A 22,725-nucleotide genomic window follows, 5' to 3' on the forward strand; every position below is an offset into this window, starting at 1 on the left:
ATCAATTGGCATCACTTGTTAGTCACAAGTTATAATAACAAACTCACAACTGTCAACTCAATGATAAAGAAAAGACAGATGCTACATTCAATAGATGGTCAATTAAACAAAAAGCTTGACTAATAATCACCTTTGCTGTACAAAGTGCCCCGTTTAAGTAACACATTCCTTGTCTCTTTAAGAAAAACATCACACTTAAAAATGCAAGTATAAATATACAGTACAGAACTTCAGAGCATCTCACCTGAAAACAGCCACCAGAGGAGCATATATCGAGTCTCCATCATAGATGTACATGTGGTCCCAACTACATTCTGTGGCAAAGTGGTTAAATCTTAGCCGAAGAACAGCATTTGGACTGCGGAGGACACAAATGAAACATTGTTTAGGTTCCACGGATAAACATTTGAACTAAGTAAACAGTTGGTTTCCAGGTCACTGCAAGATTCAGACATGCAGGCATCAATTCCTGCGAGCAGTCAGGCGCAGCACTGAAATTATAGTTCAAGTGAACAAACAACAAATGTGCTCATACACATATTTTAGGAAATACTGTATTTTTGTACATTCACAGCTTCTATTGATGTTTTTCGAATACAGATCTGAATGTATGTCGGCATGTTTTATCATCACCTCTGACAAAATCAGCAAAATGAATAAAGTAATCGATCAGGTTAAACGAGTTAGTCTTTATTAAATCAACTTTCTTTAATAAGCACAACTCATCAGTTTCATCCACATAAATAGGCAACAGGCTACTGGAAATCGGGAGTCGGAATCTTTTTTTGTCTAATCTTTTTTTTTAATCCTATAAACCTCATAAATAAATTGAATACTGGATACAGATTATCGCATCACCAAAACACACAAGGATAAATAGATAAAGAGGATAAAAACAGTTGAATTTGAAGCTTCCTGCGTTTATTCTAAGAGAGACAAATACGTGTTATTATTCACAGAGTGATGCTGCACTCTCTTTCCATCCTGATTATAAAGTTTCCAACAGCTCTGTCCTCATAGTGACCGGGGGTTGCCATGACAATTAAAAGCATCAACGGGTACAGTCTGCTTCCTATCTCTATTGACTGCTGATCAAAATATAGCAGGGAAACGCACCTTAAAACAGTCTGAGCCTTCACAAAGCTAGACCCGGCTTCACATTATACTCAACAAAAGCGTACCGATCGGCTTGATTTGACTGCATTAATCAGTTTACACTGTATAATTAAATTAAATTGTGCGCACTCTGCTTCAGTAGAACATAATGAGTTATAAAAGTACTTACTAGCCCTCAATGAGCCAGGTGCACTTTGTTTTGTATTTGTAGTTGATTGGACCGTCGGTGAGATATCCTGAGGGCTCCGTCAACCTGAAAGAAAGATAGAAACCATGAAGTGACTTCGAGCCACAAGTTAAAGCCATCCAAAAGTGGAAACAAAAGTAACATTGGCCACAAATAATCATCGAATTTGTTGCAGTAGCTACAGGACAGACAGAGGACCTTCTCTGAGACATCAAAGTGTCAGACAAACACGGCTTTCACTTCCCAAAATTCAAGATAAGACTTAAATAAAACTGGCAGTCAGCCTAGGGTCAGTCCCTGCCAACCTAAAGGTTTGATCAGCTGTCTTTTAAAGAGGTTCTGCTGCTCTGTCTGTCTCAAGTCCGATACTGGAAACGGTTTTCAACAAAGTATTCTTCATGGGGGGGGATAACAGTGCTGTGTCACCATGACAGATGACTTTAATATGGACTTTAATCACTGACCCATGTCACAAGAAGTGAGTGTATACCGCCTACAAACTGCGTGGTAACAATCACAACAAACTGGAAAATGATGAGGAGACACATTACCTAGTAATATTTGGTTTGCGATAGATTGTGCTATGATAACACTCATTAGGTTGTCGAAGTTGAATAAGAATACAAATACGTCACAAATCGACAAAATGAGTTGCTGGTTCTTTTATTTTTTGACTTCGCAAATGCGTACTGGGCTCTCAGGGGTGGCCTGAGTAGTAACACAGGCAGGAACTAGAATGTATTCCCTTTTATGTCCCTGGCAGATGTTTTAGATGCATAATGCGATATAGGATTACTTTCAATTTAAAGGTTCTGAGAGGATAATGGATCACAGATGTGTTATAATCTTTTAAAGATGCAACGGTGTGCATATTTGCCTTAAAGCATTTAGGTCTTTGTTTACGACTCACTCATTTTTACAGCTGCTACAGTCAGATTCGTGTTCTGCTGATTGATCAAGAACAATTACAAATTAACACCAAAAAGCATGCATATAATGTTAACTAAAATGAGCCAGAAGAAATGCACACATCCCAAATTGTGAATTTCTAATGCTGCACTTGGACACTTCTGAACGCATCAAGCGGTCTCTTTGTTACACGCTGTGATACCTTCCAAAGTTAAAATCAGACACTACAACACATCAAAAGAAGATATTCATCTGTGATGCTGATTCTTTCAAGATTTGATTTCAAACTTGTTACACTGGAAGCCACAACTTATTGACAGTTAATTGAAAAAGTATGAGAATGAATCTTCAGTCAGTATCTTTTCACCCACATGCAAATGGAAAGACAGGTGAAGTTTCCACAAAACAAAAACAGCATTGCAAAAAAGAAACAACCAAAAAATAAACAAAATAATAACATTAAAATAAAATGAAAAAAAGCTTGTCTGGCTTTGGAAGGCCTAAGATATGAAATGATTTAAGAAGATGTTATTTACACCCTTGATGCACAGCCAAGCTAGTGCACCCAAAAATAACTTTTTTTGTAATTAATTTGGGATCTCGAGGCTTCTCTGACTTAGATTAGACCGGACCAGCTGTATGAAGCCATCTAATGTCCTCATCGACTTCAGTTGATTAGAATTATGCTACAACATTATTACATTATGCTATGAAGTGCCAGAAATGTTTTATGGACGATGAAACTTCACCTGACTTTCCATCAGGTGGGTAGATAACGACGGAATTTTGATTTCTGGATGAATTTTTGTTTGTTTTTGGCCTTTTCTGGCTTTATTGATAGTACAGCTTGAAGAGGGCGACAGGAAACAGGGTAAGAGAGGGGGAGTGACACGAAGCAAAGGGACCCAGGCCGGGAATCAAACCCAAGTCCGCTGCAGAGCCTCGGCACATGGGTCGCGCGCACTGCCAACCGAGCTAAGCGGCGCCCCATGAATTTATCCTTTAACCGGGGTAAACTGCGTAGCTCTGCTCAACAGGATACAGAGACACTACAAGTTAAATTCTGACATTTAGTTTTGTCTCTGGCTGATTGGAGGTTATTGCTTGACAACATTCCTGGTGAAAGCCCAGACAAAACCTCAGACACATCAGGAGTGATGGTAATTACTGTGATCAAAGCACTTCTGTGCCACAGAGTGCACCTCAGGTGTACTGGAAAGCCATTAGATGCTCCTGTCAAGAGTCGCAGACATGGCAAACATTATCATTACAGTCCAGTTTGACTCTTTGGTCACTTGCCATTGTTTTCCAAACTACTACTTCTGTGCACACAATCCTTAACTCATTGCAGCTCTTGGGGAGGTCATGGCATCTGCCTGTCCATATCAACAAGGCATATTCTTCCAATTAAAGAACAATAGACATTTGTTGCACCACCACACGAGCCACGGGGCACATGCTAAATCAATTAGCTGCAAAAGCTTTTATTGCCACTGTAGGCTTCTCTCTCCAGCAAAAGCAATTTATTTGTATAAGGATTTTATTTGAAATCAATGCAAATTCATCAGGCTGTAAGTCAATTTAACAGCACATGTTTGGGTCTTGGTTGTCTGGTTCACGCTCAGTTGTGCAGACCAGATTGTGCCAACTAAAATGAAAGTTTGGCACTTGAGTGAACGCAACCAAAGGACTGAGGGATACTAAGTTACTCATGAAACCACAATTTAATTAGCATTTTTAATCCATCACCAAAGTCAATTTTCCAATTAAAATACCAAACATTATTTAGTTACAGAGACTAAAATAAAAGAAATGAATGAATTTGCTTCTTGTGTTTGCCTTAAGTAATAATAAACTGAATCGGTTTTATCGCAACAAGCAATCTAATCAATAAGTCGCCTTAAGGTTTTAGGATGAGCTTTGTCTCTGACATTTTTCATGTCAAATTAGTATTAATTAGATAAATAATGGGCCTGTTTTTTTTTTTTATTTAAAATTATGGCTGATAAATGGTCCTGATAATGAAGCAAAATTGCTTGCAATGAATTAACAAGCCCAGCATCTACACACTTTGGCACAGTGAAAGGTCAGTAAGCTCTTCTAGAATTAGTTTGTATTTTGCCAATAAAAAACTTACTTGAAGAACAGCAAGTTGTTGTAGAGGTCAAACTGATGCAGGGTAGAGCCACGCTGTGTAGACTAGAAGGCCAAACAATATCAAATTATCAATTTTCGCTCACTACATCTGAGCCCTCCTCACCCTGAGTTGTGAATAAACCAAATTTTAGACACTTCCTTTGTTTGTTTGTTTTTTTACATGCAGAAAAATGTGCAAATATCGGCTGTCTTATTGGTGTCGGCCACAGGAAGCAGGTAATGATATAAATATTTGATGCCTGAATGCCAAGATTAGAAATTAAAGAATGCCGATACAGCGACATAAATTAGAGCCCAAACAATGTATCTGCTGGTCGATATTATCAGCCGATATAGCCATATCACAGATATTTTGATATTGGCACAACGCTAGGTGTCACTGCAAAGGATAAGCAGCTACAGATAATTGATGGATGGATAAAAAAATATCCTGCCTCCTTTCGATATCTTTGTCACAAGTGTTTGGTTACCACATTTAAGGGATCAATGCATGAAAATTAGTTTTACTATGGGTTGAGTGATGCAGCCTTTTCAGGGCCAATTGTTCCAATTATTTCACTGATTATGGGTTATTGATTGTGACGCATCATCAATCAGATATTGCTGTGGGTTGAACATTGTGTGAGGGGATGCTCAATCAGAGTCAAAGCAGGACATGTTTGGTTTGGTTTTTCAGCAGTCTGATGGAAAAATCACCTATACTGATATCTGGAAAATGCTGACAACCGCCCCGATAATCATCTTCAAGGCTACAAAACCACTCACTCAAGAATATATTCAACCTTTGAGCAACAGCTTGTTTCCAGAAAGTGTTTCCAGAGGTTTCTCCAGTGCCGTGCATGTCACTTTTTTCACATCCATCACACAGGTCTGTTTGCTGAGGGGCCAGTGATCTCCACTGATGCTGGATGAAGAAAACGGCAACTACTGCTGCATCAGTCTATTTCTTTTTTGGGGGGTGAACATTTTCAAAGTGAACATCTTAAGACCCTCTGAGCACAAATGAGGCTACAAAGCAAGTCGACGTTGATTCTGAGTGAACGATGCACTTCACGGACACTTACTTGAACCTCCCCTGGCAGTGCTGGCACTGGTCTCCGACCCATCCTCGATCGCAGATGCAGGATCCGTTGATACATTTTCCAGAGAGGCAGCTCTTGTCGCACGGTTTCGCCGGGGAGGCGTGAGTGAACAGCACGAAGTAAAACAAAACGTACACCAACAAGTATCTGTTGATGCCCCGCAGGTGGCTGTGGGTTGCCAGTCTGGGTCCGAAGAGGAAGAGTTTGGTGGTACATTCCCCCCCAGGATCCATTTTTTCTTTCCAGGTCGAGCGAGCCGAGTGAAAGACCGGGGCCTTGAGGTTCTGCTTTTTTTGGGAGCGAGCCTCGGCTTACTCAGGCTGTTTCTATTATAACAAAAAAGTCCTGCATATTCGTGTAGTGTCATACATACCTAAATTGAACTTTAGCTTTGCCCGCTTGGGAAGCTTTTGGACCAAACGGCTGAGAGAAAACAGACGTTAGCTAGCCGAGTGTCTTTAGAAGCTTGTTTTAACCGCATGCATAGATGTGGAGTGGGACGAATTCACCCTACCTCTTCTTGGAAGAAGCTACTGAAAAAGAAGAAGCCGAGCATCGATTTAAAAAAAAAAAAAAAAAAGAAAAAAAGAAAAGAAAAAGAAATAAATCCGAGCTATCCGAGCTGCTAACTCCGTCCGATACCGTAACTCGCTAATGTCAGATAAGGTAGCTTATTTACAGTTTTGGCCCTCTGAGTGGGTAATGTAACGTTGCTGCATTGATTCAAGACCACTCTCTTCCAAAAGCCATTTCAGCAGCCATTTTAACGCGTAAACAATCCCTCAGACTGGAACAGGAGATGTGCATTGTGGCATACAGCGGTGCCTCCACAAGCCGCGACAGTTCGCCCGGATCTTGCCCGCAGAGGAACAAAGGGGATGCGGTGTTTGTAGCCCTGGACCCAGCGCGAAGGCTGCCGCAGTCAACATGGATGTGGGGAGCTGGAAGGCTATCCCTGCCGACTGGGGGGCACTGAGCGAATACTTTGAACTCTTGTTGATCCCGCCGGTCAATTTCCACGGGAATTTAGGCACCCTCCGGTAGTACACTTCGTTGGCTGTCTTGTGTGGTGCTGTCGTCTCGTATTCCAGTGTGGAAAACAGCTCCGCCGTTGCTTTCAAAACATGACAAGAACTGGCAGCGATGGGTTTGCTAGCGCAGCGACACTAGACAGTTCCTCAGGTTGGAGAAAACTAAACACAGGGTGCGCATGCGCACTGTGAGCGAGTTATATTTAAAGGGACAGTGTCGAAGAAAAAACAATCAAACTCTCCTATGCGGCATTTAACAGTTATATTCTGTAATAAAGATACAATATTTACAAATCTGATACATAAATAAAGATTATTACAAGTGTGAAATATCTATATAAATATTCACAAATCTGACATATAAATAAAGAATATTACAATATTACATATATTACAAGTGTGAAATAGCAATACAAATGTTAACAAATCTATATAATATACACACATATACACATACACACACACACACACACACACACACACACACACACACACACACACACACACAAGACCACCGGGACACATTGAACTACATTTTGCCTAATTATCCTTGAACTTTGACCTTAAAATATGAAAAAGATTCATTAAGATACAGGGGTAATAACTCTGAACGTGTTTACACTTTTTCAGGTAAATGTGTAAAACTCATAATCATAATAATAAACTTTATGCATATGAAATCTTGCAGCCAATTTGAAACCAAACAAAGTTTTATTCAGGATTAGCAGCAGGAACAGGCAAACACAACAGACGACTCAACAAAGGCTGAACTAATGGCTAAATTTAAATACAAACTAGACTAAGGAGGGGGCAAGATGCAAGTAGACAAAGGTGGAGAAACACTCGCCATGACACATGATGTCACATGTCACGTCACATGTCTTTTTCTGTTTCACAGCTGGAAGCCCTTGTCTATACTGTAAGCTCCCTGTTTCAGTGCCCAATGCTCCAACAGTGTCATCTGATGACATTATAAATTGAAGTCTCAATGTTGTGATATAACAGAGAGACAAAGTAAAGTCACAGCTATATATTAGGCAAGGCTGGGATGAATACCAGAAACAGTGTGGGGCCAACGATGGTGATGCAGTGCAACAATATGATTAATAAACTTATCGTTTGTTTGTTTTATTATAATTTGTATTTGTTTGATTTGTTTTCTGAAGCTAGAAAAGCATAGAGTTGATGTTTATTCATCATATAGCCACCAGAGGATTTGCTTTTTATAAGGTGATGCAGTGCAGGTGTGGGAGGAACAGCAGGCTGGCGAGGAGCACAGTAACACAGGTGGGAATCAGAGCAAGAGACACCACAGAATGAGTGTAGAACACGAATAAGATGAAACTGAAATGACAGGACTGTGACAGAGTCCATTTATTATGATCTCATCCTGCTCGAGGTCCTGACACATCTCAGGAAATTATACATAACTGACACTGATGGTTGGGGGAAAAAAGCATTCAGTGACAAGGTCAAGGAGCGACAGGCGCTCTTTATTAAAATCTCTTATCATTCATGTGTTTGAGAAGCGGCTGCTCTGACTCTATCCGAACATCAGCAATACGTCTCTCTGAGAGAGCACTTATCTTTGTTTTGGATGAGGCTTGTCAGGGTGATGCCGGCTGCCGAGCTGAGGAGTCTGACGGGTCGGGGCTTTTGGTGGAGTCTGCACTTATGTGAGAGAGAATCTGAGAAGTGCTTCTGCTCCTGTCTGTCATGCAGATGGTGGTGCAATATGGCAGATGGAGTCTGACATCTTCAGCTCTGTTAGTTTGTTACAACGTCCGTTTCCAAGCACGTTGTGTAAAACGCTCAGGTTAAATCTCCAAACCAAAATAATTGACAGTATGATGGGAACTGGGTGTTATGTACAGGTTGTCATGATGCAATCAGGGGTGACAAATACAGTAAAAGTTGAAATTTCTGTCTGTGACCTTTGACAATGTGCATCTAAACTGAGGAGGGTCAGCAGTAGTCACAACATGGCAGCAAAAACACACATTTATCTGGAGCTGTTGACACTTTTGCATTTACACCTACAGGTGGCAATGTTGCACAATGACATGCAAAGGCATGGGCACAGTGGGGTAAAGACTTAACCACAGATGGAAAGAAACTACAGCCGACTACCGGAATAGAGTGCAAGACACTGACCAGAAGTTTCTGCTCTGACTGTGCTGTGACTGTTCTGCGTCAGTGTCAGTGAGTGCAGCATCGTGTCTTGTATTTGTTTGACGTTAGTAACACATTGATCGGATGTCACATTACAGATGTTGACATAATTTAAACACTTAAGGGACTGTTTATAATCGGCCCTTTGTCATCGAAGAAAATACATGTACCAACACCCTGCAGCTGACACAGCTAAATGGAATCTATCTAATTGTTCATTTAATTATCCAAAACCTGTGTTTTTTTCTCTGACAAACCTTTGTTCTATGACTGTCACCACTAGGCAAATGTTATGCCAAATGAATATTCCACTGTGACACCAAATCTAATAGAATTATTTATACTGGAGGGGATTTTTTTTGTTTGTTTGTATTTATATCTTCTTCTACACAGGATGGTCTATTGAGATATAAATCTCTTGAGAGAGAACGGTCCAAAATGGCAGCGCAGTTATGAAATGAATCAACACTGTCTTGTTGATTTAAAGGGGCCGTTCACACTAAACTGGAATTCACATTTAGATTAAATATTCCATTATTCCATTGATGTGAATTGTACAGCTCTGCTCCTCCTGTAAATTTAAACCAGAGTCTCCATAATTAAGACAATTGACAAATAATGCAACACTTATTAATAACCATTACTCTTGACTTTAACTTTAGTTGATACTAAATCATAAAATAGTTGGTTGTAAAGGTTTATGAACATCAGATGCAGCTGCACAATGGTATTCAGTGTTAATATACAGGGTTCTTGAAATAAAGCCTCGAGCTGCTTTGCAGACACGCTGCAAACGAATGACGCAACAGCTGCTGTGGCACCGTGACACATGATGTCACATGTCACGTCACATGACATTTTTCTGTTTCACAGCTGGAAGCCCTCGTCTGGATGTCGTCTGTATGCTCCCTGTTTCAGTGCCCAATGTTCCAAACAGTGTCATCTGAAGATATTATAAACTCTAGTCTCGATGTTGTGATATAACATATTAGAGAGACAAATTAAAGTAACAGCTATATATTCGGCATGGTCTATTATAGGTTGTATTGCAAATCTGTAACAGATTCTATTTTCCCTTTCCAAATATTTTATTTCACCTGAGTGTGTTTTGTAAAACATCTCAACAGCCTCGAGGGAACTCAGACTGCTGAAATCCCTCGCCGTGTTCTGAAAACAAAACCTTTCCCAGCAGGCGAAGTCTTAGTCACAAACAGCATCACCTCGACATTTTTTCTCAGCCTTCGCATGAGGCACGCACTCTGAAATCTGAACACCCACTGTTTATTTTCCACAGAGGTTGCCGTGAACCTGATCACATGTGAAATCAAAACAATATTATTGCGCCATGACTTAACACCCTTTCCACTTAAGCCGTGGGAGAGCCTCTTGGCGTTTAGTCAGGTGCACGGAGCCTCTGCGGCAGCATCTCCTCAAGGTGTAGTATGTCTGTAGCCCGGTGCCCTCTTGCTCTCTTGGTTCGAAACTGTTTCTTAAAACAACAAGGGAGGAGCAGACAGCAGAGTCAGTGGATTCTACTTTTCTTTGGAAATTCCCAGACGTAAGGGTAAAGGGTGGGGAGGGTGGGGGGGGGGGGGGGGGGGGGCACAGCTAAGACTAGATTAGATGAAAATACCTCAATAAACGGAGGGTCTCTTTTCAGGGCGACATTATGTGTCTGTATATGTGTGCGAACATGGGAGAGCCCCGAGAATCAAAGAGGGCCCGGTGTTAATTTGGAGTTGAGTCAGTGACCTTTGTCCTCTGATTCACGGCGGAGGAATGCTCTTTGTGCTCCAATCAGCGAGCAGGAGAGGAGAGAAGGCAGCCCGGTCCATAGCTGCACCTTTGACTCAAAAATGCAATCCTGTGAAGTGTCCTTAGAAAACTGTCAACACCCGTAATTGTTCGACACCTACGTTCAAATGTTTGACACAAACGGAGGAGCGCGGTGCTTCTAAATCATCTAGATGTGACCCGAGACAGCACAGGCAGAGGCTTCCACAGCTCTGCTGCACAATAGGAATTCCCCTGCTGGATTAAGAAGACCGTTCCCTCGCTGCCTACAATGGCAGAGAGGAGGAGAGAGAGGCAGACCACCCTTGTTTTTTTTTGATTCACGCTGAGCCATCATGCCTGACTCACATTCACACCATTCACTCAAAGCTGTGTGATTAAAGCATAAAGAGAAAAAAAACCCTGTGACATCACCTGTTGACTTTTAAACGACCCAGTTCAGCGATTACATGCATATAAGAAGGTGCGAGGAGTGCAAATTAGTGCTGCAACTATAAGTCCATCTGAAGAAAACAAATCAGCAACTATTTTGATACTGGATTCATCGTTTCAGTCAGTTTTCAGGTAAAAATGTCAAACATTCACTGGTTCCAGCTTCTTAAACATAAGAATGTGATGCTCTTCCTCAACATTTATGATAGTAAATGAAGAGTCTTTGGGTTTTGGACTGTTAGTTGGACAAAAGAAGCAACCTGAACTTTTTTTTTACACTTTTGAAAATAATTGGGAGATCAAGCGACAAAAAGAATCCCTTTTTCGTAAAAGCATCAAACCTGGTACACAGTTTGGGGGCATCTGAACATTGTCAGAGACGCAGCCATCGCAAAAATGCAAAGTTTCATACCTGAGCGATGTGTTTTGGCTCATATCTCCCAAATCAAACCTGATAACACAGAGAAGCCGACGTCTCCCCTCATGTTTTGATGGTCACGGATTACAATGATATCATGTGCAACATCATCAAAGAGATTATCATCACATTCACAGAGCAGACAAGGTGCTTATGTTGCGAACAATAAAAGACCCAAAGGAGCCACACAGGCGCTCCTCGGCGTGATATCTATCAGCCTTTGTTACAGTAAATGACGATACAAAAGCAGGAAGTTGCTTCAGGGTTAGAAACCAGCTCTGCCAATGCTTTTTTTGAGTCATCCTAGCGACCTGCAAACAGACCCTGAGGATATTTTCATTTAGCTGGAAACGCGCATTTGAATCTGCTCACCATGTTATTGCACATGATCCGCTCGAACCGTGCGAGGAGCAACGAGCAGTTGATGGCAGCAACTGAGGCGACTCCAAACATCTCATTTTTCTCAATGAAACCCCTCAGCGTCCAAGCATTAAATTACTTTTCCAGCAAACACACTTGCACACACACTCGCAAACTTTGAGCACTTTGAACAAAATCACTGCTGAAGGTTGGCCCACTGTTGCTCTTACATGCTTACCTTACAGCATTCTGACTGTAAATTAAGACTAAAGTACATTGTTTGAAATTCTGTAATCTGGAACTTTACGTGAGTTCACCAAAACACAACAGAGCTGCAAGGACTTGAATTTAAACCACACCTCTGAGACCTACACAAAGAAATCCTTTTCATAATGCCACAGAGCTGCATGTAACTTTAGATTAAGTGTCAGTGTTTGCCCCCCTGTCTCTCATCTCTTTTGCATTATAGCATAATTATTTGACGTAAACGTAAAGCACAGAAGTGATTAAGGCCGTATCTTACAGCTCACTTAATGCATCAAGTATAAACAGTGCCAAGTCACATTACAGTGTTTTGGCAGGTTTTTTTTTTTTTTAAGTAGACGGTTAACAATGTTATTATTGGATAATACGGTCCGGAGAGAGGGGATGTAATCGTAGTCTTCTACTTGAAGGGTTTATACTCGTAAAACTTCCCTCTGTAAACACTGGTCAGACGGACTGGGCACCCCGCCATCATGCCAGCGCACAAATCACAGGGAGTTCGGTTTGACCCACACGTGAGAAAATGTCTGCTTTTCTGTGAGCACACATACACACTGTAAGGTAAAGATACTGCTATCAATACTCATACATTTTTATTAAACGGTGCGAGCGCAAAAGTCCTTTCAGAGAAGGGCAAGGAGACGTCAACTCTGATGAATAAATCTATTCACTTGTGATTTTCTTCCTTTTGTGAGGCTTGAACGGCAGTTTTCAATGAGCCCGTTTGACTTTTTCAAAGCTCGAGCAGAGAACCTGCGTTTGTCACAATGTCTCATAAACGTTAACCGGCTTGCTGAGTGTTGCGCAGCAGGGGGAGGCCTTGTTTCTGCTCTCAGCCTCTGCTGTTGAGCTTGGATGTTTCACACATGTGTACGCTCCGACCTTCAGACCTGTTACTCCCGGTCAAAGACACTTGAGTCAGGTGGATCAAGGCTCTGACTTCCTGTCCCGAACCTGTCTGAACCCCGGTGACAGGTGCCTTCTTCAGGGTGTGGGCTGCTTTGTGCCTCTGAGTACAAAGCTGAAGCACCTTTTGACCCCGAGTGCAAAAAAAACAAAACAACAACAACAAACAAACAAAGGATGGGTGAGGATGGTGGATGTGTTTAATGACTGGGATTTGGTTCAATCTGTGACACCCAGACATGGCGTTACGTATCACACACTTATCACTAATCGTAATTACTTGCTTTAGTAAAACTCATGTTTATTTCATGTACTTGTGTCTGTTTTTAATTCAAAAGGTTTTTGCATTTTTCATTTTTGTAATATATTTGCATTTTATGTATTCATAGATGTGGTCATTTCTTCCTTCTTTCATGTCTGTCTGTGAACAACCCTCTAGAATACAGTCAGAAAACTTCACAAGTGTGTGGCTTGGATCAAAACATAGGTGGAGTTCGAAGATGGGTGTAGTCGGACACATGAGTAATAAGTCGGCCTGCTCGTGTAATAACGCAGCGATGAGTAGTCGTGGGTCAGAATGTCAACATGTTGACAGGCTTCACCGGCCAGTGCGATACCATCAAGTATAGCCTCTCATACTTATTAACGTAGGAACTTATTTATCTTAAAAAAAATTTCTCCTTCATCTGTGTATGTGCTCGCTCAGTGCTGCTTGTATATGTTCTAGATATGTGTGTGTAATGGGGTGGGGGGGCTAACATGGGTTTCTGATTCATTTTTCAATCTTTGCAAATCACCTAAAAAGTGCTGTATGGATACAATCATCAACAAATAACATGTTATTTCACCTGGGTGCTAAAAGAAACAAAGTTCCGGCACACTCCTGATGCTATCGATAATATTGCGGCTCACACGAGTGATCGCACCTGATCAGCTGTGTCTGTAACTGCCTCTGGGCTGCCCCTCACCCATCCTCGCCGCCTGCTGCAGTTCGGCCCGCCGGAAAGTGTATCATTAACCGGCATCAGGTGATGTCACAGGACCACCACCTACCATTTTATGGAGCTGGGGGTGGGGGTGGGGGGGCTTATCTTGGGCGTGACTCTGGCAACAGAAACTAACCGTGACCGAGGGGCACTCCGGTCCTACTCGACCACATAATCGCTCTGATTGTCTGCGCTGTAAAACCACAAAAACACACAAAAACGCAGGGATGCATGCACGTCCCGCGTTTTTAATCATCTTCTGGAGAATGTTGTGTTTCTCTGCGTGACATTCCTCTCATACCTCCACCCGGTCACGGCGCTCCCATGGAGTTGCGTGGTCGTTCAGCAGGGAAACTTTCACTCTTCTGGAAATTAACTCCCGCTGTGTTTTTAAAGGGGCACTACGTAGTTTTGGAGATGAAATTGAAACTCAGCATTTTAGTGTTTACAATATTATTGAGATAATGAAGATAATAATACAAACTGCTCCCAAATCAACTGTTGTTTGAGGCTTAAAGGGTGGCAGGGTCCGCCACATAGAAACAAAGTAGGACAGTATGAGACTGCGTTGTCCTTTAAATTTGTTTATTTAGTTTAAGACATAAAAAAATCAGTCAGTCAGTGTCTTACCCAAAACTACATAGTGCACCTTTAAGCCTGCCATGTCAGAGTTTTGACCTCTAATACCGTTTTTCTCTGACATTTTTTTTAAATGCCAAAGACTTAACTCGTTTTCCAACTCTTACTCTTGAGGGATTCTCGCGATTAAATTCCCAAACTCGAATTTCTAGATTTGCAGGGGAACAAAATTAAGCGGAAACGTGCGTGTTGACTTATAAAAAAATAAATAAATAAATAAAGTTGTGCATCTGGTGCTCGCCGCAGTTTTGTGGGGTTTTTACGCGCAAACTTAAGCGCGCGTTACGGGATAAGAGAAGTTTTGCAAGGGGGAGTCGAGACGAACCAAACCGCGGTGCGTCCTGGATGCTGTATACTGAGGTGGTGGTGGAGGAGGAGGAGGTGGAGGAGGAGGAGCAGATTTGGAAGAAGAGGAGAGCGCTGTTGTTCCGTCAAAACACACTGAGCCTGTCGAGCGCGCAGACGGACAGTCAAGTCAGTGTATTGTTGGAGACGGGGAGCGCCTGGGCTGCATTCCTCAGAAGAAGAAGAAGAAGAAGAAGAAGGAGAAGTTGTCGGCTGTCCCGTCGCCATCACTCAGCAAACTTCTTTTTCCGTCCTGGTCGCTGTTGGGATTGTTTGGTTTTATGAGAGGAGGAAAGCGAGCGGCACGAAGGTGAAACTGCGAAGGGAATGGAGAAGCACAAAGGTAAGAGGGGCGCGTACCACTCACACGAACCCCCCGCACTCTGACAGGGGTTTTTTTTTCTGAGTCACTTGCAGATTGCCAGAAAACCAGAATAAAAAGTTCAGACAACATAATCTAATTGTTTTGCCTCGTTATCACATCTTTTTACCTGCTGCTCACCTGCATACTGAAGTCCTGACACTTGAACGCACCCTGTGTCACCCCCCCCCCCTATGCATGTGAACGTGTCAGGCTTATCCCCAGATGCCTCTGCCTCCAAGTGGGCTCTGTTATAAAAAAAAAAAAAAAGAAAGAAAGAAAGAAAGAAAAAAAATGAAGTGTACACTGTGGCCACTGATGAATACCAATAGCTGCAACACTGTTCTCACGGCATTCCTCACATTCCTGCGGTTATTTGTCCATGAGGGATGAGCAAGGACATTTAATACTTCCTGATAGACTTAAACAAAGAGCTTGAGCCCAAAATGTTACTAAGAGCAGATGAATTGGTTCTTGTCACTGTCAGAGCATCATGAGGAAATCAAGCTCTGGGAGGTTGGTTAGTTAAGTTAGTTGGTCGTCTTTGGACCTCAGCACTGATCCAGAGGCACAAGGTGGACATAAGAAGCCACCACCACCCCTTCCACAGTCGCTGGTCTGGGTGCTGCTGGGTGAAGCAGATTCGCAGGACTGAGAACAATGACGACTAGTCTGTCACCGCCACAATCATCACAGCTGGCGAGGAAGCACTCTCGTTCTCCAGCTGACTATCAGCCCGGTCTGTCCACTCCCACGCTCTCTCTCTCTCTCTCTGTGTGAGGGGGATTTATTAGCAGTGTGTGGGCTCTGCGTTCATTTCATTCATTTGTTCATTCATCTATTCATCACCCAGAGCTCAAACTGTCATTTGATGTGATGCTTGACAATGAATTAAAGGCGCAATATACAAGAATCTTAGTTTAAAAATGTCAAAAATTTGCTAAGAATTGAGTTTGGGTTCATTGGTGACGTGCATTTTTCGCTTCTGTCAGACGTTTCACAGACTGAACAACTGAGTGAAGAATATTAAAGACGCAGTGTGTAAGAATTGGCCGCTGAAAGCTCAAATTCTGTGGACAAGTTTAGTCATTTTTCAAAAATGTTCCCAAAGATTCTTGCAAATAGCACCTTTAATTGGTAGTGAAAAGCTGCAGCCCTCATCATGTGCAGTATGTCAGTATACGCAGCTTAGACTTTCGATAAAATGTAGGGGAGTGATGGATCTTGCTGTCACATTTTGGCTTTTTTGAGATTACCCTTGTCGTCCACCAGGGGAGCTGCAATGCTCCTGACTGTGTCTTAAACAAACCCATATTTTTCACTGAAGTGTGCTTTCAGGTCTTTCGCACCACTGCATATGTGGAAAAAGTAGCATTAAGCCTTTAGTTGGTTTCAGAAGAAGCTGCATGTAATCTGATAAACTGCCTCCACTGATGCCACTTAGTGGATACGTTGCATTGTGGGAGATAACTCTGGTTCAGCTGTATCCATTTTGTTCATTTGTTTTAAAACTGTCCTTATTGAGTCCAATGCATGACCAGCAGACTGCTTTTCAGATCTAGACTTAATATAAGGAATGTAATAGTTCTGTAATTTGCTTGTGTAGAACTGGTGTGGTTGGCCCTTTAAGTGTCGTTGAACTGCCCGCACAGGATGTGTCAGTATTTATAGTGGTTTTGCAGCATTGCGGCATAAATGTGTGTCTGATCAGCTGATAAGAGTTGAACGCCGGCTGCACTTTCTAAATCACCACTGTTTGTTTAAGATGTTGGGGCTTTGAGCCAAACACAGCACATGCAGCGCAGGTAGGGCGAGAGACCCAAGTAATGAGGATGTGATTCATGAGGGAAAGCGATGCAGGGCAATGATTTCTACGAGAGGGAGCCGGTGCGCGGGGCTCAAATAAGGACTGGAGTTTTACTCTTTTGGCAGCTGTGTGCAGCGGCGCCAGGACGCTGAATTAGATACCAACAGCCAGAGGCAGCCAGTGGAAGAGGTACAGTGAGAGGGAAACATGGGAAAACCCGGGGAAGGCCAATGACAAGGCGAGGCATTGTATTCTGGGTTTGCTCCGCGTGTCTCCAAACCCTGACTCACGCAGGTTTCATTCCGGAGGAGCGCTTTCGGCAGGCTCATGTCACCGATTCTCGCACCTTCTGCCAGTAGAAGAGGATCTAATAAGTGGAACCACCTGGAGTTTGGGGATTGGAAAGACTGTGAATCATTCTCGCAGAGGTTTACCTGAGCAGGAGCACTTGTGAATGAATTAGTGGCCTGTCGGTCACCTCGCCCAGCCTCCACATGTTCAATGTTTCAGCCCAGCAAATGTTTCAACAATCACACCTTTGCTCTGACATGGTTATGAAGACACGAACTGTCCTGATCTCTGTTAATCAGCTGATGAATACAACAAAAGCCTCACATGCATTTTCATAACAGCACCCTTGAAATGAAACAATGCCTCAATAATACACAAGTGCATTTAAAGAAATAACTTTAATAACCTGTCATTTTTGTAAATATTCCCATAAACAGACTGGATATATTTGATTATTTTTCATGCGGGATCCACTCCAGTATTTATCATCTTCCTCTCTTTGTCACTCGCTGCCCCTCCAACGTCGTGCGCCTTGCTTGTTTTGCTTTCCGTATCATTTTGGAGGCCGCCAGTCTCTGGGTGTCGACGTTGAATTCACTGCGCTGCTCTCACATTCTTCCCAGCTGGGTGTCGCCCAGCGAAATGAAGAGATCTATGATGGCGACGACGACTCTTTTTTTTTTTTCTCGCCTCCAGCGTCAGCCGTCTTCCCCAGCATTTAATCTGACTCCGTGCTCTCTTGCCAGAATGAAAATGTAAGACAAATGGCAGACAGACTGACGGATGTATTGACAGCCTTTATTGAACGAGGGGGGATTGTTCACACGAGCAGCTATAGTTTAAAAGTTGACTGTCTGACTGTCTGGCTTTGAGAAATCGTGGAAGATGTTTATTGATTTGTGTATTTTTTTTTACAATTTGATGTCCTATACACAGCAAGACCAGAGGCAACAGCCATGGCAGCAGCTATGTGAGGCTGTATGTGTTATGTCTCATGCCAAACTTTTCAGTTTCAGCTCTCTCATCAGCGATTTTAGAGGGTTTGACCTCCCCATCAGCTCAGCGGAGAAAAAAAGTTGAAATGTAGGCCATCCGGGCTGGCATGGGGACCTCCGGTTCAGTTGTAAGTGTGTCGTGGGCTGTACTGGGCCAACGGGGGGAGCGAGCGAGAGTGCAATTCAGGAAGCCGGACTGGGCTATAAAAATGATGAAAAGAAAACTCGGCCTTCCTGATCCGCGGCGGCCCGGAGCTCCGTGTGAGTTCGGCCCTCTCTCGCCCCCTCTGGGTCTCACTCTTCATTTACAGCACATCAAACGTGGCTCTGTTTATTGGATACAGGAGCTCCGGATCAGACCTGCATTGTGATTTTTTTTTTTCTCTCTCACCAGGTAGTACTCTTTGAAAGGAAGGACAGGAGAACAGGAGCTTACTATGACTCATAATCACACACATCTGCACACGCACTAGTTCCCACTCTCCCCGCAGCCCTCCCGGCCACTTATCTGTGGGATAATAACTAAGCAGAGGAGCTTTTTATGTGGGTGGCTCTGAGGCGGCATTGCTAGTTAGTTTTTATTTGTCAGCAGCTGCTTTGAGTCTGTCGCTTTCTTTCTCATCAAGCCAAGACTGTGGAGCCTTGTAAAGCTCCAAAACATGGCCCCTTAAACAAAAAAGCGGCTCATCACTAGACAGTAAGTTAATTGGAAAATGATGATTAACACTCACGCAGAGTGGGATAGTGTACATGCAAATACAACCCCCCTGCCCCCGCCCCTCACATCAGATGCCTCTTGAGGGTTGGTGGTGGTCCCTGTGGTGCGAGGTAATGTAAGGAGACAGGAGGATTGAAGGAGGGTGGAACCACACTGAGCCTCCTCTGCTTCGTGGCCCAGGGCTGAAACATTTCTCATCTCTGTGTGTGTTTGTGAGAAAAAAACTCAGTTGGAGGGGAGTTATAGAGACATGTGAGGCCATGATTTCCTGTCAGAGATGGCTAATGTAACTGGTGGCTAGCCTTAGGGATGTTCCCAGTCAGTCAGCCTAGTCGGTTCATTATTGATTAATTGTGCTCAATTTTGACTGTTTCCTGAAGCTTTTTTTTTTCTCCCACTTTTAAGCTACTTGACCAATGTAAGTTCAAACTTACGCTAATAAATTTGTTCCCTCCGTCCCTTACTAGCATACGTTCAGGTTTCTGCAGTTTGTATTGCTCTCTAAGCGTCAAAAACTACTAAAACTACTTCCAACCACTAAAAGTATAAACACTTTTTCTAGAAGCTTGTTTCAGATGTAAAAATATCTTTGAAAGTAAACCCTGAGTTGTGCTGGAGAGTCTCGAGCTCCTGTTAGCAGACCATAAGCTTACGTTAGCTACTGCTCTGTAGTTAAATAGAGCATGAATGATTGTTTTGGCCACTTGAGGGTAGCGCAAAAAGCTGTAAACATACATTTGGTTAATGTGTTTGACAAACTGTTACCTTAGACATAAGGCAGTATTAGCTTAGATTTGGAGTCCTGCCCTATCCACCATCAAGCTCCTGAGGCAAATATGTGGCTTGTTAGCTGCTAAGTGCTTCACTACATTCACTAGCTAGTTGCTAACTGTCTCTGCCTGCCTGTTGGCGCAGCATGTAGCATGTCATGACCTCATTTTGGCTCAAACTGCTCCTGACCATTGAGAAGGCTCAACCCTTGAACTGAAGCTGCTTGTTGTAGAACATCTCCGCAGACGACAGCTTTCATTGTACATATTTACTTGACCCACCCTTAATAAAGCAGCATTAACAGATGACACTTTAAACTTTCACTTTCCATTTATGTCACCGGCTTTATCATCATTGACGAAAAGGCTATTGGCTTTTGTCTTTATTCACATTCCGGCCTGTCTAAACTGTGATAGGACTGCAAACTCTCATGCAACTTGTTTAATTCATCTCGATAAGAAGTTCTGGTGTTGTCAACGTTTCATCGTCATCCTCCAAACTTTTTCATTTTCACTCTGCTCTCTGTCTCACTTCCCACATCTTTGACTTTGCTTTTCACTCTCACACATATAAACGTCATGTCATCTACAGCCAGAATGCTAAACCTCCAGCTCGAAGCCTCTTTTCCTGCAGGGACTACAGGAACACGCACTGCATCCTAATCGAGATTGTTGCTCTAGTGCACCAGGGCCCCTTCCTTTAAAAAAAAAAAGAAAGAGATTTACTTGGGATATTTTTGCAGCCCATTAGCAAGTTTCAGCTATAAGAAAGGCTGATTTCTCCAAGGGCCGAGGTGTAAGCCTCGATATTACGGAGACGGCGCAGATCTAAGGATAGAGTGGGGGGGGTGTTGGAAAGCGTGAGATGAATAAAGGCAGGATTGAATAGTTGGGGGAGAGGGAAGATGAAAGAGGAGAAACTTGAGAAGAAGTGGAACTAAACTTTACAAGTGACTTCTCCACAGCTTCTGTCTTCAGTATTTGCACCATTGTAAAAGTTAACACTGTGGCTCAGGATGATTGGCTGCAGTGAACATACTGCTGGTGTTTTAACATTGCCTGTATCCTATAGCCAGTCGCACCTTCATCCTTCACCATGCCCCTCTATTTTCTTCCTTATCTGACATTGCCTCTGTTTCTTCTCACGTTCTAATCACATCCATCAAACGTGGTCAGTATTGAACTTGTGCTGTGGCGACTTGTCTTCGAGCATAGCTTAAAAGTTGGTTTAAAAATCAACACTCCCAAAACAAGAGCAGGCTTTGGGCATATGCTGCATCAGTCCTCTCAACCAAAACAAACTTAGTATCTGTTCTCTAAATCAGGCAGCCAGCTGCAGCACTGTCAAAACCAGTGGATTCTTTAAGCTCTTCGGCCCTGACCGATTGGACCACTGGGCAACCTCAAGCTCCACCTACGTTGAATATTTTCCCACAGTCTGCAAACACTTCCTCTTACTAGTATATAATCTCAGCCGTGACCTGATTTCTGACTTCGAGACTGACACAGATTTGACTTTTCGAACCACTTTAACCATGCCAGAGGCTCAGAGATGTTTCCATATGTTAAACAAACGAGTACTGATTCATCAATTGCTACCTTTGATTTTTTTGCATCCCCTGTGATGGTGCTGGGATGTCACAAACGTGAGTAGAGCTGTGTACATTCGGCCCGGTGCTCATTAGGAATGCACGAACTTCAGAGAGATGAAACAATCTGCTAGCCAGTTCCTCAGATGTTGGACAGACAGGCCCAGATAGTTTTAAAGAGGGAGTGAGGGAGGCCGTTTCTGTCTAGCTGGAACAACCATTCCTGATCAGAGGATGTGGCCTGTCAACATCAGCTGCCACGGAAACCTAATTTTAGGGCCCAGACGCACCGAACCAACATAAAACATCCAGCGACGGCGAAAGCGGACAGTTGTGTCATCTCGAATCGCTTGAGCCCTCTGTGACTGTGACAGCCAGCGAGCTTGTACGTTCTGCTTCAGCATGAGAGGCAATAACTCTCCATGCCATGAGGTAGCTGTGGTGTGTAATGGTCATTCAAAAAGGGAAATTGGAAGACTCTACCATCACTATGAGGTCTATTCAGAGACTTGTTCAGATCTAATTAGGTTTATTCAGGGGTCACGGTGAGAGAGATGTGTTGTAATAATAGAATTCGGTGCTGAAGAGACGTTAATAGCTAACATGCTGTTTGTTTCAGATAAGCTGGTGATAACAACATTTGCACACTGTCATTATAGGTGTGGTTTTTCATTTGCATCCACAGACACATCAATAGCATACTTTGCCTGAAAGGTAAAGCTCAGGGAAGTGTTGCCTGAAAGCAAAGATAAAAGGACCTACGGTACAGTACGAAGTTTCACCTGTGATGTACAATGTCTTGCTTTTAGCTTCAATATATTGATTTCGGCGTCCACTTCTACCCCAAGTTCCTTCAGTGTTTCCTGTTAGAAGCAGACGTCCCCCTCCTCTGAAGTCATCAGGTTCACACCCGCTTTTTTTTTTTTTGTTTTCTTTCGTTTCAGTTTCTACGGCAATAACACCCAAACACAGCTTGGATTAATCCAGCCGTGTCCACGCAGCCCCTGCCCCACAGCTGAACTCAGCATGCTGCAGGGAGTCAGACCGTGTGCCTGCCAATGGTGATCAACACCAATCAAATCGGTGTTTGATCCCTCCTGATCAGTCCTCACTGTCAGCCAATCGAACAGAGAGAATCAGGCTGGAACGGACCAATCGCACGTGGCACTGTCCTTCTCCCAGCTGAAACTGACCCAAAGGTCGGTGTCATTCGTGTGTTTTTCCCCCCGGGAAGTTTGGTGCGCGAGAGATTTTTTTTTCCACCAAAGCAGAAGCATCTTGACTCTGCGACCGGTCGTCCAAAACGTTTCATGGCCCCGTTCAGTCGCTGATCCCAGTTCTCCTTATTGCCACCACTTCCTTTTTAGGTAGCTCTATTGCAAGACAGTTTGTATCA

General features: G+C 43.0%; 2 protein-coding genes and 1 long non-coding RNA gene across 7 annotated transcripts in view; 1 reads left to right on the top strand and 2 right to left on the bottom strand.

The window, feature by feature from the left end:
* Positions 1 to 6,664, bottom strand: part of atrnl1b (attractin-like 1b) — a 73,439-nt gene extending 66,775 nt beyond the window's left edge. For 2 of the 4 annotated variants that reach the window (XM_037081471.1, XM_037081473.1), the window contains exons 1-3: positions 5,434 to 6,664; positions 1,286 to 1,369; positions 245 to 358 (exon numbers count right to left, since the gene is read on the bottom strand). In XM_037081471.1, coding sequence (XP_036937366.1) covers positions 245 to 358; positions 1,286 to 1,369; positions 5,434 to 5,684 — 449 coding nt within the window. In that variant the 5' untranslated portion in view covers positions 5,685 to 6,664. Of the gene's footprint in view, positions 1 to 244; positions 359 to 1,285; positions 1,370 to 4,349; positions 4,412 to 5,433 lie in introns of all 4 variants that reach the window. The other 2 variants (XM_037081470.1, XM_037081469.1) reach the window with 2 other exon arrangements.
* Positions 6,665 to 13,892: 7,228 nt separating this feature from the next.
* Positions 13,893 to 22,725, bottom strand: part of LOC119009994 — a 42,428-nt gene continuing 33,595 nt past the window's right edge. The window contains exon 3 of the long non-coding RNA XR_005071866.1: positions 13,893 to 15,114. This is a non-coding gene — a long non-coding RNA (uncharacterized LOC119009994). The remainder of the gene's footprint in view (positions 15,115 to 22,725) is intronic.
* Positions 15,002 to 22,725, top strand: part of afap1l2 (actin filament associated protein 1-like 2) — a 39,992-nt gene continuing 32,268 nt past the window's right edge. For both annotated transcript variants that reach the window (XM_037081785.1, XM_037081786.1), the window contains exon 1: positions 15,002 to 15,141. In XM_037081785.1, the coding sequence (XP_036937680.1) occupies positions 15,126 to 15,141 (16 nt within the window). In that variant the 5' untranslated portion in view covers positions 15,002 to 15,125. The remainder of the gene's footprint in view (positions 15,142 to 22,725) is intronic.

The sequence above is a fragment of the Acanthopagrus latus genome, chromosome 20 (genome assembly GCF_904848185.1).
Source record: "Acanthopagrus latus isolate v.2019 chromosome 20, fAcaLat1.1, whole genome shotgun sequence".
Lineage (NCBI taxonomy): Eukaryota > Metazoa > Chordata > Actinopteri > Spariformes > Sparidae > Acanthopagrus > Acanthopagrus latus.